The 13,426-nt window shown below is 37.3% G+C and overlaps 1 protein-coding gene across 2 annotated transcripts; it reads left to right on the top strand.

Moving 5' to 3' along the window:
- Nucleotides 1–7,492: 7,492 nt before the first annotated feature.
- Nucleotides 7,493–13,097, top strand: bola3 (bolA family member 3). Of its 2 annotated transcripts, XM_028956827.1 has the most exons (5): nucleotides 7,493–7,667; nucleotides 7,747–7,870; nucleotides 10,448–10,536; nucleotides 11,816–11,897; nucleotides 12,788–13,097. In XM_028956827.1, the coding sequence occupies exons 1-4, from the start codon at nucleotides 7,632–7,634 to the stop codon at nucleotides 11,879–11,881; spliced, it is 315 nt and encodes a 104-aa protein (XP_028812660.1). In that variant the 5' UTR covers nucleotides 7,493–7,631; the 3' UTR covers nucleotides 11,882–11,897; nucleotides 12,788–13,097. The 2 variants fall into 2 exon arrangements, with proteins under 2 accessions (XP_028812660.1, XP_028812659.1); XM_028956826.1 differs by lacking the exon at nucleotides 12,788–13,097 and having other exon boundaries at nucleotides 11,816–11,923.
- Nucleotides 13,098–13,426: the final 329 nt, after the last annotated feature.

Raw genomic sequence — 13,426 nt, forward strand, 5'->3', positions numbered from 1 at the left:
TTGGTCTGTTGATTGCTTTATGGAAATAAATAAATAAATAATAGTGTATACATTGGTTACTGTAGCTCTCTACAAATGATTAAAGTGAGTAAATAAAAATTACATTTAAATAAATATAGAAAAATGAACTGCCTGTAGAATGTTAAGTTTCCATTTGTAACTAATGGATAAGGGCGTCCGCCAAATGCCGTAAATGTAATGGAAATGTCTATATGAACCCCAAACATTTTTAATACATTTGTCTCTTTCTGACTCACTAAAATGTGAATCAGAACATCTAAATGTTCACAGCTAAGATGATATAAGTGAACAATTAAATGATCATAAAGCCAGTTGGGCACAGAAGGTTGTTATGCATGTGGCCTATAGCTCAGAATGAGCATGAGAATCATGTGAACGTCTCTTCTCAGGAAGCACAAATCTATTTTTGGCTCCACATTAAATCTGTTAATTTGGTGCACAGTTTCCTCCATAACAAGTTAAGTATCTCATTCCTTATTAAGCCATAAAAAATCCATTAGATATGATGATTCTTTCTGATATGCGTCTCTTTCAAGCCTCTTCCTCACACCCTTACAGTTAACAAACTGTCCATTGTAATCTAGTTCGCCAGCCAGCCCAACTTTCTAAATTTTTTTCTTTTAACCACATCTGGAAAATGTATATACAGGCGATACGTAGTAATAAAAAATGTAGGACTGCCTTATATTCTTAAGAAATAGAATAGGATAGTTTGGTAAATTTAATTTAGATTATTGGAGCCACTAAACTGTCCCCACCATCTGTGTTTTTTTCTGCAGCCTCAAACTAATTTGCCCTACCCACCGATCTATCACATAGCAAATTTAACTAATTTAGCTCTGTAGGCAATTAACAAAATTTACATTAGTTTTGTTCATACAGGAAACAGAATCTCATATGTATACACAAGAGTCCACAAAAAAGTTAGTACATGTTAACAAATTACATTTTTCAATTAATCAAACTTGATTAGGTCCAGATGGCCTTGCTAACAGGAAGTGTACCACCACCCAATTTTGAATTTTGTTTTTATTTTCTCTGTTTTCTTAAAACCTCTTTTCTCTACTTAGATAACATTGTGAATGCACAGTTAATAATGCTTTTAATAATGTGGCGGGATAGTAGCCTAGTGGTAAACACACTCGACTATGATCCAGGAAATCCAATTACTACCATTGTGTTCCTGAGGAAGACACTTAACCTTGAGTTGCTCCAGGGGTCTGTCCCTGTAACTACTGATTGTAAATTGCTCTGGAAAGGGTGTCTGATAAATGCTATAAATGTAAATGTAAATCTGAGCTGAAAAGGGAAGCAAGGTAGACATGAACTATGCACACATTAACTTTACATGCTAAATAACAAGCGACAAGAGCAGTGAGGAAGCATGGGAGTGTGCATGTACAGTATTGACACTGTGTCTTTACCTCACTCTATTAAAACAATAGATCCTACAAGAAACATTAAGATGTTTCTATATCTGTTTCCCTGGCTGGACAGGGTGTTTGTTTCTGCAATTTATTACCCGTTACCATCATTCTTACTGAACGTACCACCAGCACCTCCGATATAAGAATAGGATTATTAAATGTTAGATCTCTTACACCTAAAACACTCACTTTTAATGAAATTATTACAGATCAGATCATTACAGATCATTTGATGTACTGTGACTGAAACTTGGTTAAAACAAAATGAATTTGTATCATTAAACGAGTCTAGCCCTCCTGGATACAGCTATGTACACCAATCTAGGGACCAAAATCTGGAAGAGGAGGTTGTGTTACAGTAATTTATATAACCTCGGTATTACACATACACCCAGACATGGATTTAACTCTTTTGAGATTCTCTACCAACATAACCCATGTAGTCTCACAAAATAAAAATCCTACATTTATGCCATTGATTATTATTTATAGATCCCATGGACCTTACTTCAAATTTCTTAGCGAATTTACAGACTTTGTTTCAAACCTGGTTGTATCTGTGGATAAAGCCTTAATTGTCGGCGACTTTAACATCCACTGTGATAAATTAGAAGACTTACTAAGAACAGCATTCCTATCTATACTAGACTCAGTTGGAGTTAAACAAAATATAATAGGACCTACTCATGAAGGTGGTCACACGCTCGATCTTGTACTGACCTTCGGTTTAAATATAGAAGACATAGTCACTCTTTGGCAATCTGAAATAATCTCAGATCATTTCCTTATTGCTTTTAAAAGACACAATAAAATCAACTCCCCTCATTATAGAAACAAAATGACAATCGCTTCAAGTACAGCACAGAGGTTTATTAATACCCTACCAGATTTATCAACGCTGATCAACTCACCGTCAGACCCCGCTGAATTCGACCAAGCGACCAGATGCCTAGAATTAACACTGCGTAGTATTTTACATAATGTTGCTCCCCTCAAAATGATGATAGTAAGAAGTAAATAATTTAATATCTTGGTAATCTCACGTGCTCCTTTAAGAAGACCACCCAAAAATTAGAGAGTAAATGGCATCTAAGTAAATTGAATGTATTCCGAATAGCATGAAAGGAGAGCCTCCTTAACTATAGGAAGGTTCTTAGCGTGACTTGAACGACGTATCTCTCCTTGTTCATAGACAAAAACAAAAATAATCCCATATTCCTGTTTAACACTATAGCCAAACAAACCAGGAATAAGACAGAAATGGATACTATTACTCAGTATCATCATAGTAGCAACGATTTTATGAATTTCTTTAATGCTAAAGTTGATACGAATAGAGATAAGATTAAAAGCATAACAAAAAGCTCCGTCCATATTACTTACTAATTTTCAAGTAGCAGACCACTGATTAGACCACTGCTTCACCCTTCTTAAAGAGCATGAATGAATTAAACTAATCTCATCATCAAATCAATGTACTTGTGCATTGGATCTGCCTCCTACAAGTTTCCTTTAACAAGTAGCACCCGATGTTATAAATCCTAGCCTTAAAATTATTAACTCGTCACTCAGCACCGGCCATGTACCACGTTAGTTCAAGGTAGCAGTCATTAGGTCCCTGATTAATAAAACTGATCTTGATTGCAATCAGTTTTCGAATTATAGACGGATATCCAACCTTCCGTTTATATCAAACATTTTAGAAAAAGTTGTAGCCCAGCAGCTGTGCACATACCTAGACAGCAACAACATTCATGAAGTATATCAATCGGGATTTAGACCTCATTATAGCACTGAGACAGCGCTGGTTAAAGTAGTTAATTACCTGCTGTTGGCCTCTGATCAGGGCCGCATTTTGCTTCTTGTCCTGCTTGACCTGAGTGCAGCATTTGACACTATTGATCATGCTATTCTCCTTGACAGGTTAGAGAATGTTGTTGAGATTAAGGGAATAGCCCTTGGTATCAGTTTGTGGACATCAATGGTGATTCGTCTTCACATAGTAAAGTAGTTTGGTGTTCCACAAGTAGAGTTTGGTGTCCTAGGTCCATTGCTATTTTCCTTATACATGTTACCTTTAGGTCACGTAATTCGCAAACACGGTATTAGCTTTCATTGCTACACTGATGACACACAGTTGTATTTATCAGCAATACCAGACAAGAGGCAGCAGCTAAACAGAATAGAGAATTGTCTGAAGGACATTAAACTTTCTTCTGTTAAACCCTGGTAACATAGAAGCTCTTGTACTTGGGTCTCAAGCAGCCAGACATAAACTGGCTGACTACATCATAACTCTATCTAGCCTTTCTATCTCACCAAGCACTGAAGTAAATGGTCTAGGTGTCCTTACCGATGCAGGTCTCTCAATTGATTTGCATGTAGATAATATCACTTGGATAGCATTCTTTCACCTTAGAAATATTGCAAAAATAAGAAAATCATCTTAATGCATGATGCAAAGTTGGTCCATGCCTTTATTACATCAAGATTAGATTACTGCAACGCATTACTGTCTGGATGCTCTAATAGGTGCATGAGTAAACTCCAGCTCATTCAGAATGCTGCATTCTAACTAGAACTAGGACATTTGACCACATCACCCCAGTCTTACAATCAATGCACTGGCTACCCATCAAATTTAGGGTTAACTACAAAATTCAACGGGTGTGGGGTCACTACTGGTACCCAAAGAACAGAAGATGGAGCAGATCCTTCTCAAATAGAGCTCCGCAGTTGTGGAACAACTTGCCTGTCAGTGTACGGGACTCAGGCACAGTCTCAGTGTTTAAAACTAAACTGAAAACACATCTGTTTTCTCTGGCCTTCTGTTAGTCCCACTTAATTACAGTCAGCAAGTCAAACACAGACATGGTTAAATTTAGTTACGCTGTCGTAATTAGGGTACCGGGCTACTGTTGCACAAATATACCACTATAACCACATATTTCAGTATCAGTCGTACAATGCCATCGTCTGTATGTTCTCTCCGAGACACGAAATCAAGCACACAGACCACCGGCAGACTCCAGTGAAGAGATCACCAGATAAATCCTGGATCCTTCAAATGGACCAGTAGCATCATTATGGACATGTATGTCTGACTACATCAGCCTTTCTATTTCACCAAGTATCGAAGTAAAGGATGTAGGTGTCATCATTGGTGCAGGTCTCTCATTTGATTCGCATGTAGATGATGTCACTAGGATAGCATTCTTTCACCTTAGAAATATTGCAAAAATAAGAAATATAATTTCAATACACGATGCAGAAAAGTTGGTCCATGCATTTATTACATCAAGGTTAGATTACTGCAATGCATTACTGCCTGAATGCTGCAGCCAGTTTTTGACCACATTACGCCAGTCTCACAATCACTGCACTGGCTACCCATCAAATTTAGGATTGACTACAAAATCCTACTTTTGACCTATAAAGCTCTAAATGGTCTCGCCCCGCAGAACCTGAGTGACCTTTTAGTTCTTTACGACCTGCCACGCCCAGTTCGATCAACGGGTGCGGGGTCACTACTTGTACCCAAAGTACAGAAAGTCACAGCTGGGAGCAGATCCTTCTCCTATAGAGCTCCACAGTTGTGGAACAGCTTGCCAGTCAGTGTTTGGGACTCAGTGTTTAAAACCAAACTGAAAACCTATAAGTTTTCTCTGGCCTTCTATTACTCATTTCACTTAATTTTGACTCAGTGTCAATTATAAAATCCACTTTATCACACAGTTACCCTGTTAAGCACAGACAGTGTTAAATTCCCTCTAGATAGGCTGTCCTAGTTAGGGTACCAGGCCTCTGTAGCACCAATATACCACTATTACCACATATTTCAGTATCAGTCGTACAGTGCCACCGTCTGCCGCTGCTTCTGTTTGTTTTCTCCGAGACACTGAATCTAGTGCACAGACTACTGGCAGACTCCAGTGGCTGTGGTGAACCAGCCACTGGATTATTTAAATAAACCAATAGAAAACCTGAGCTTGTAGACACATAAAAAATTACTATCCCCCAAGTAGCAGGTAAGGGCTAATTAGATGGAGGGCTCTCAAGTTTTGAAGAAAAGATTTTAATATATGGCACAGCCTATTCAATATGATTTTTTAGTTAGCCTATTTGGAGAGAGAGTTGATTAGATATGTAAGTCATCTTAATTAAATATGACCTTGACTGCTTGTTCTGAACAGGTGTTGTCAGTGAAGAGGTGGTAAATCATGGGTATGGTACGGGGCAGTGATGGCCTAGCGGGTAAGGAATCTCCAAGGGTCCACTGAGGTGCCACTGAGCACCATCCCCACACACTGCTCCCTGGGCACCTGTCATTACTGCCCACTCTTCACCAAGGGTGATGGGTTGAAAGCAGAGGACACATTTGCTTTTGTGCACCATGTGCTGTGCTGCAGTGTATGACTATGACTTTCACAATTTATTAAACTTAAGGCTGCAGCATTCTCTAACCGCAGTCTAGTTGTCATTGTTTGTGTCAAATAAGTTGTGAAAAAGTTTTAACATTGAAACAGAGGATGACTTACTCTGTCCTTGAAGGGATGCTTGGATAGGGGCTATGAAAATATTTTAATACAAGTAGCAGAATAACACTATGGGCAGACAGGACTGTGGAATAAAGGACCAGGCAATGAGGTGCAGAAACCAGCTGTGCATCTGGCAACCCAGCCAAGACAAAAGAAGGAAGGGCCTGGTGTTGAGGTGCTGGATGGTGTTGGATGCTGGATTACTGGCAGTGGACACCATTCAGGGCATGCTGGTGCAGTGAGAGTCAGTGGATGCAGGTAGTGGATGAGCATGCTTAACTTGGATGTTGAATTTCTCTCTTTTTTTTCCTCACAGCCTGGCAGTAACACAATTGACATATGAAAGTTTGTATATATATCTGTGCTTTCATCATTTCCACCATTTTTTTTCTTTAATTGAATTAAATTCTATTAAAAAAAATTGGTGCCAAAATTCTTTATAGAATTCAGCTGGACATTCATTTGTCCCTGGGGATTTTTTTGGTCATAATATTCAGGGCTTCCTGAAGTTTACCTGGTGTTAGTGGAGAGTCCAAAGCGAATGCTTGATTGTCTGATGATTTCGGGAGGGTTTTGTTTTCAAGAAACTGATCAATTTCGTCTTTAGATGGCTTTATCTGTGGTGTCCCTTACACAGAGCACCTTACAATCAGTAGTTACAGGGACAGTCCCCCTGGATTCACTCAGGGTTAAGTGTCTTGCACAGGGACACAATGGTTGCAAGTGGGATTTGATCCTTTGACTTTGTGATATTTTGGTTCATAGGTGAGTGTGTAATTCAATAGGCTACTACCAAAGTAATGTGAATTATCTTATGTCACAAAAGTATATCTCTAATTTTTTGCTCTCCCTCATGCGTTAGTACTACCAGGGCTCTGGGCAAACAGATATTTTGGGAAGGAAATGTCACTGAATTGCTATAACAAACTGCTTTGATCTGAACAAACAGTTATTGTTTGACTTGTTGATCATCAAAAGGGTCCTTGTCTTGCTGGGAGCATCCGTGTGACAACTAAAAAGATTTGTTTGAAGTGCAAAATGTACAAATTATGAACTAGCTCTTTGTCAAAAAATAGCTGTTCCTCATAACTTGCTATTGACTTATTTTTATGTTTTACTCACCTCTGCAGTTCAAGCTTAGTCAGATTGTAAATATATTTGGTGTGAGGAGGATTTCATCCAATTAATGTCAGACCTTTGAACCTACATTTTTTTTAATGTATTTTGTAACCCAATGTATGCAAAAAGAAATATAAAAAATCTTAGAGTTTCATTACCTTTTATTTAGTGAATGAGAGATAAATATTAATCAATATTTATAAAAAGCTTATTATTTCAGATTTTGGGGCTAGGTTATGTTTTCTCCAAATTCTGAAACTGGGTGATAACTGATAGAAATTCACATATTCATAATAATTGGACTATGACCTTTGGTAATATTCGTATTCTTTACACGTGTTGCCTAGTTGAAAGAACTTAAACAGAACCCTTTCCAGTAGGTGGTGGTAAAGCACATTTTAGTCACGAACGCTGTCAAGTTTCAACGAAGAAGATCATCTCTGCGGATTTTAAAGGGAATTTTATAACAAGTACTGTAATTCAAAAATTGTTTTTTTTTTTTCAAATCAATACTTAACACTCCAGTATGATTTCGATATCAAGATTGGTCCTCAGATACGAAGTGCGTATACTGTCGCTATACTGACGTCAAGGTGTATGTGTGAAGTCTGAAGTGCACTGTGCTGACGTTTGTCTCATAGAGCAACATCTTTAGAGAACTGACGAGAAACGTATCGACGCAAACGGAGGGAGAAGTAAGAATTGCAAAGGTATTGAAAGAAAAGTTTCCTCTCGCCTCGTCTTTAAAGGTCGTAGACATATCTGGTGAGTTTTTTTCCTTCAGTATGATTGAACGCTTTGCTGCTCTAAAAGTGTTGCTTTAGTGTTTCGTTTTTTTTTTTCAGTTTCGTGCCACGTTACCTATCCATAGAGACTAGTGACAGTGGAGAAATGCATACTATCATACATGCAACGTACGGCTGTAGTTAGCTAGATCATAGCTAATAGTTTGACTTGTGGAACGGAAGTGACGCAATTAGTACGCTTTGAATTATAGGCATTGTATTGCCCTCTACTATGATTTGATATCTGCAACTGTGGCTTTAAATACTAGACTGAATATTTATTGCAGATATATGTAATTACGTTTTATTGTCAAAAACAATGTCACTAATGGTAATTTCAGACTATTTCAGACAGCGTCATTTTTACTAGGATAAATGACATTCATTTTGTAATTTTAATGTCACAAAGCTCATTACACTGGAGATACAGAATTCTTACTAGGACAAACTCTAATTCCACAATCCAATTGTTGCTAGTAATATTTTTTATTTATGATATATAGGATGTCTTTTGACTTTCCAGAATGCAACCCTTAATTCCTAAAAATAGGGACATTCCTTAAATTTGAATAAAATGAAAACTAAAAGACTTTCAATTGACATGAGCCAATGGACAACAGAACATAGTTCATAATTGAAACTTGGGAATTGTACAATTGTATTTAAACAAACATACATATTTGATGTATGGTACAGGTCACAAAACAGTTTTAAGGGGGCAACTAATGGCAGAAAGAGATTCAGCTGAGAATAGTTAATAATTTAGATGATTGAGTAGCTATAAAATGTATGTTTTAGAGAGGTAGAGTCTCACAAAAGTATAGATTGTCAGATGCTCTTTAATCTGTGAAATTAATCAAATATATGCCCTTTGCCTTAGGTAAGATTGTGACAATGAAATTATTAAATAGGGCTAGGAATACTTCCAAGAACTTTTTTCAAGAAACACAATCTGCCATGCTAATGGAATTTTTTTGACACATTTTTTTGGCTGCCCACTGCTCACTGTGATGGGTATAATGCAGATGACAATTGTGTGCACTGTGTGCTGTACTGCAGTGTTTCACAATGACAATCACTTTCGTTTAAGATGGTAAATGTATGTGGTACATGCGGCTTGCTTGTTTTGGAGGGAGCTATGAAAGGTATATTAAGTTATTAGAGCAACAGATGACATCTATTTCAGGGAAGATCTTGTATTTTTGAGCAGAACAATGCAAACCACTGCAGCCATAAGAACCGCATGGCTTTGTCAGAGAAGAGTTCAGGTGTTGAATTGGCCTGCCTGCAGTTCACGTGTAGAGAACATTTGTTGCATCGTTAAACAAATAATGTCAAAGATGACCACCATCTCTTCAGCAGCTGGAATCTTGAGTAGGGAAATTATTAGGAAGAATTACTTTGTTTACATATCTTATTTGTCACTATGTTACAAATACAGTTGTAATTAGGAGAAATATTACAGATTAAAAACACTGATGCTGAAATAACCTTTTATTACTATTTATCAATCTCTGACATTGATTTTCCCAATTCCTCAATGCAGTCTAAATTGTGTTATGACTCAACAGTGCATGCACAGCCTGCTTCAAATCACCCCACAATATATCAATAGAATTTAGATTTTGGTCTCGCCATAGCTCTCCATTTCTTTCTTGTAAGTCATTCCTTGTGAACAACTCCTCTTTTGTCAGCAACTGCTTCTGTTTGTTCAGTGTTGTTATTTAGTTTTTGAGTAATAACTCTATTTCACCCACTGATGCCCATATGATTCTCATCTCTTCATATGGGGTTGACTAATCATTTCACATGACTATATGGGCCACTGTGGGATGTGGCAGTTTCACAACTTCAACGTTTGTTGTGGTCTCCTAGTGTTCGTATGGACTTGTGATTAATGCATGGCTGGTGATTGATGACTTAAAAGTGTTTGAGATTATCATTAAAGTTATACTCAAGATTTTTATTAGTCCCATTCATAGTTATACCAGTACAACAGGCATTGTAAAATCTTATCTTAGTGAATTTATCTTGAACTGCTGTTTATGCTGTGCCTTGTTGAGAATGAAGTTATAAAAATAAATAAAAACAGAAAAGTGGGGGAGAAATAAAAACAGAATAAAAGTGGAGTAAGGCTAGTAAAAAAGGAAAAAGCGAGCTTAAGTGCAAATAAATATTAATTTTCAAGGAGAACATGAGACAGACAGAAATCACTTGGTGACAGTATGAATCAGATATAAAATTAAGTCAAATAATGTACAATAGTGAGTTATAAAGTACAGTAGTGAGTTTTCAATGCACTTTAAATCAATTAATAAATATTATATTTATTCATTGATTTAAAGTGCATTGTGCATTGAAAACTCACTACTGTACTTTATAACTCACTATTGTACATTATTTCACCCCATTATTTAACCCCAGAAAAGGGAACAGTTCTTGAAAGCCCGGAATTACCATGACATGTCCACAATCAGTCTATGTAAACTTCTAAATATGTGAACCATGCCTATATTTGTACATGTCTTCAGTGACTTATTATAATAATGTATTTTAGGTGGCTGTGGTTCTATGTATGAAATACATATAGAATCTAAGGAATTCAAGGGGAAACGGACAGTGCAGCAACATCAGCTTGTAAACCAGGTAGGTTTGTAAACTATATCATATATAAATATAGAAAAATCTGATGCATATAGTAAAATCACATGCATGTGATGAAATTGTGATTAATGTGGGCTATGTTGTCTGCACCTATATGGAGCATTTGTCACACATGGCAGAGTGATGCATGTTGACCAAGCTCCTGTCAATCATGGCAGCAAAACAGCTCCAGACCATAACACTACTATTTTACTGTTAGTATGATGTTAATTTTCTGAAATGTGGTGTTGCTTTTACGCCAGATGTAATGGTACACACACCTTCCAAAAAGTTTTGTCCTGTCAGTCCACAGAGTATTTTGCTGAGCAGTGGTTTTTGTTTAGCACATTGATATGCAGACCATTTTTGCACACTCTCTTTTTATTCTAAAAATGGTTTGATGGAGTATGAATCATGGGTCAAAGGTAAATAAATTTGACAGTCATTCAGATGTTACTCACGGGGATCAGATATATTGAAAAGAGGATAGGAGGGTCACAATAAAGGACACATAATTATCAACTGCAACACAGACAATCCTGTCAGTGAGATATGAACGGAACCAGACCAGAGCAGGACAATTTACACCTACCCAGTGTTCCAGATGAGAAATCAAAAACTGCAATTGACAGTATCGAAAGCAGCAGTTAAATCTACCAGAATCATCAGTTAAAACCCATCATTAGGCTTTAAACCCACACTGGAAGGGCTCCATGATTTATTTTCTAAATGTCATATGAAACATTTGAATTCATATGAATTCATTAAAAAATGGTATTAGCCTAGTGGGTAACACACTCGCCTATGAACCAGAAGACCCAGGTTCAAATCCCACCCTAAGTTGCTCCAGGGGGGGACTGTCCCTGTAACTACTGATTGTAAATCGCTCTGGATAAGGGCGTCTGATAAATGCCGTAAATGTAAAAAGTCATATTTCCCCTAAGCAGACTCCATTCCATCCTTGGCTGAGCCTTTATATCCAGTCCATGAAAACCAACAAAAGGTCTGCTGACTAGATGCACCACTGGCAGAGTCTGATGCCCAAATTGAATATTGAACGTTTAAAATATGGTACCAACCACCCAATCTCTCAATAAAGGCACTTCCAAGCAAGATTAAACACTAGGATATACACCTATATTTGATTAATCTCACTATACAGCCATTCAACCTCGGAAAAGGTCAAATAATTTTAAATTACAATGACATTCAGTGTACATACACTGTGAGTGTAAATATCATATTTGCATAATATATACACGTTTTTCTCCTCCCAACACAGGCACTCCAAGAAGAGATCCAAGCAATGCATGGCCTCAGAATATTCACAACTATTCCAAGAAACTAAGAATCAACTGGATGATGTAATAAAATATTCTGTCGTATTTTATTGTCATGTTGAGTGATTCTCATTTTCTTTAACCAAATATTTTTGAAAGAAGGTCAATGTGTTGGCTTGTCCACTAAATCTCAATTTAAAAACATAAAAGACCTCAGAGATCCGTGGCTTTGATCATGATGATGATACTGTGGGTCAAAGGCCACTGATGACATTGTAGGTGTGGCCCTTTTATGAGTTGACATTCTAGATTCAAGTGGGGTGGATGTGTCTGGTGGACCAGGAGTTTGAGACCTCTGCTTTACCAGATACCACAAAAGACCTTCAGAGGTTTCATGGTCTCTAAAACTAGAGCTCCAATCAATGTGATAAACTATGGACGTTTCTCAGTAACATCATTGTATCATTGTTTCTCAATAACAAGTACTGATGTGAGTTGTTGGGACTGGATGTGTATTAAGGACATCTGTTATTAAGTTCCTCCTAGTAAATATGAACATTTCAGGTATCACATTACTTGAATTTTCTTATTTACCATGGTCATTTCAAGTACTCACAACATAATTATTTTGCTTTTGTCTTTTTGTTTATTGCTACAAAGAAAAAAAGAAAGAAAAAGGCCTGGCTCCACCTCACAAAAAGAAAACAGAAATGCACAATTGCCTGTACAACAGCATTCAATCTGGCAACACACTTAAATCATTGATAAAGTTCAACAATGAACTTCCAAAAGAACATTTATCAAGCACAATATATAGACAAAAAATATCTGTTTTTGATGCACTAGGGATCGTTTGGGCTGTACTATTTTGAGCTTTTTGAGTTTGTGCCTGCTCTGCCATTTTTGTCTGTGGTCTCGCCTGTTCCCTGTTTTCAGTTGAGCCTCTTCTGTTTTTTCCCCTATTTGGCTAGCAGGGGGGGATTCCTGAATGGTGGCTATCAGATGTTTCCAACAGGTCTGAGGTTGGAGGGAACTATTTAAGAGCAGCTAAAGCTGGATCACACCTGTCACGTCTGCCCTCAGATAACATCCATTCCTTCCATTTCTCCACCCTGCTTTGGGATTTGCTACAGACATCTTTAATTTGCACTAATGTATTTTCTAATAAATATAATAGTTAAGCATCTTTCAGTGTGGTCTCCCCATTCATGTCACCTCCACCCTGCTTGTAACATTCACTAACCTAACCATTTGTTCACGATATTGAGTTGCTGTAACTTTGTATTACTTGAGTGGATAATGATTTTTTGCTGCTCTCATCTTCTGTGCACTTTCTGCTGTGACAATGGGACTAAATTAAGGATTATTAAAGAAAAATATTTAAGAAGCCAAAAAGTCATCAACTATGATTCACATACCAGCTCCCTTTTTTGTGACTCTTACAATTGGACAGGTTGCATTAGACCTACCCCATCTGAGCGGGCACACAGGCCCAGCACATTTTCCATTTCTTGCACTGCTCAAACCAGCTTTAAATGTCTTTGAACATAGACGCATAGTACCATATTTGACATGTCTGTTCCAAAACACACTCAGCAAAGAACTGCAGCTGC

This window comes from Denticeps clupeoides, chromosome 16 (genome assembly GCF_900700375.1).
Source record: "Denticeps clupeoides chromosome 16, fDenClu1.1, whole genome shotgun sequence".
Lineage (NCBI taxonomy): Eukaryota > Metazoa > Chordata > Actinopteri > Clupeiformes > Denticipitidae > Denticeps > Denticeps clupeoides.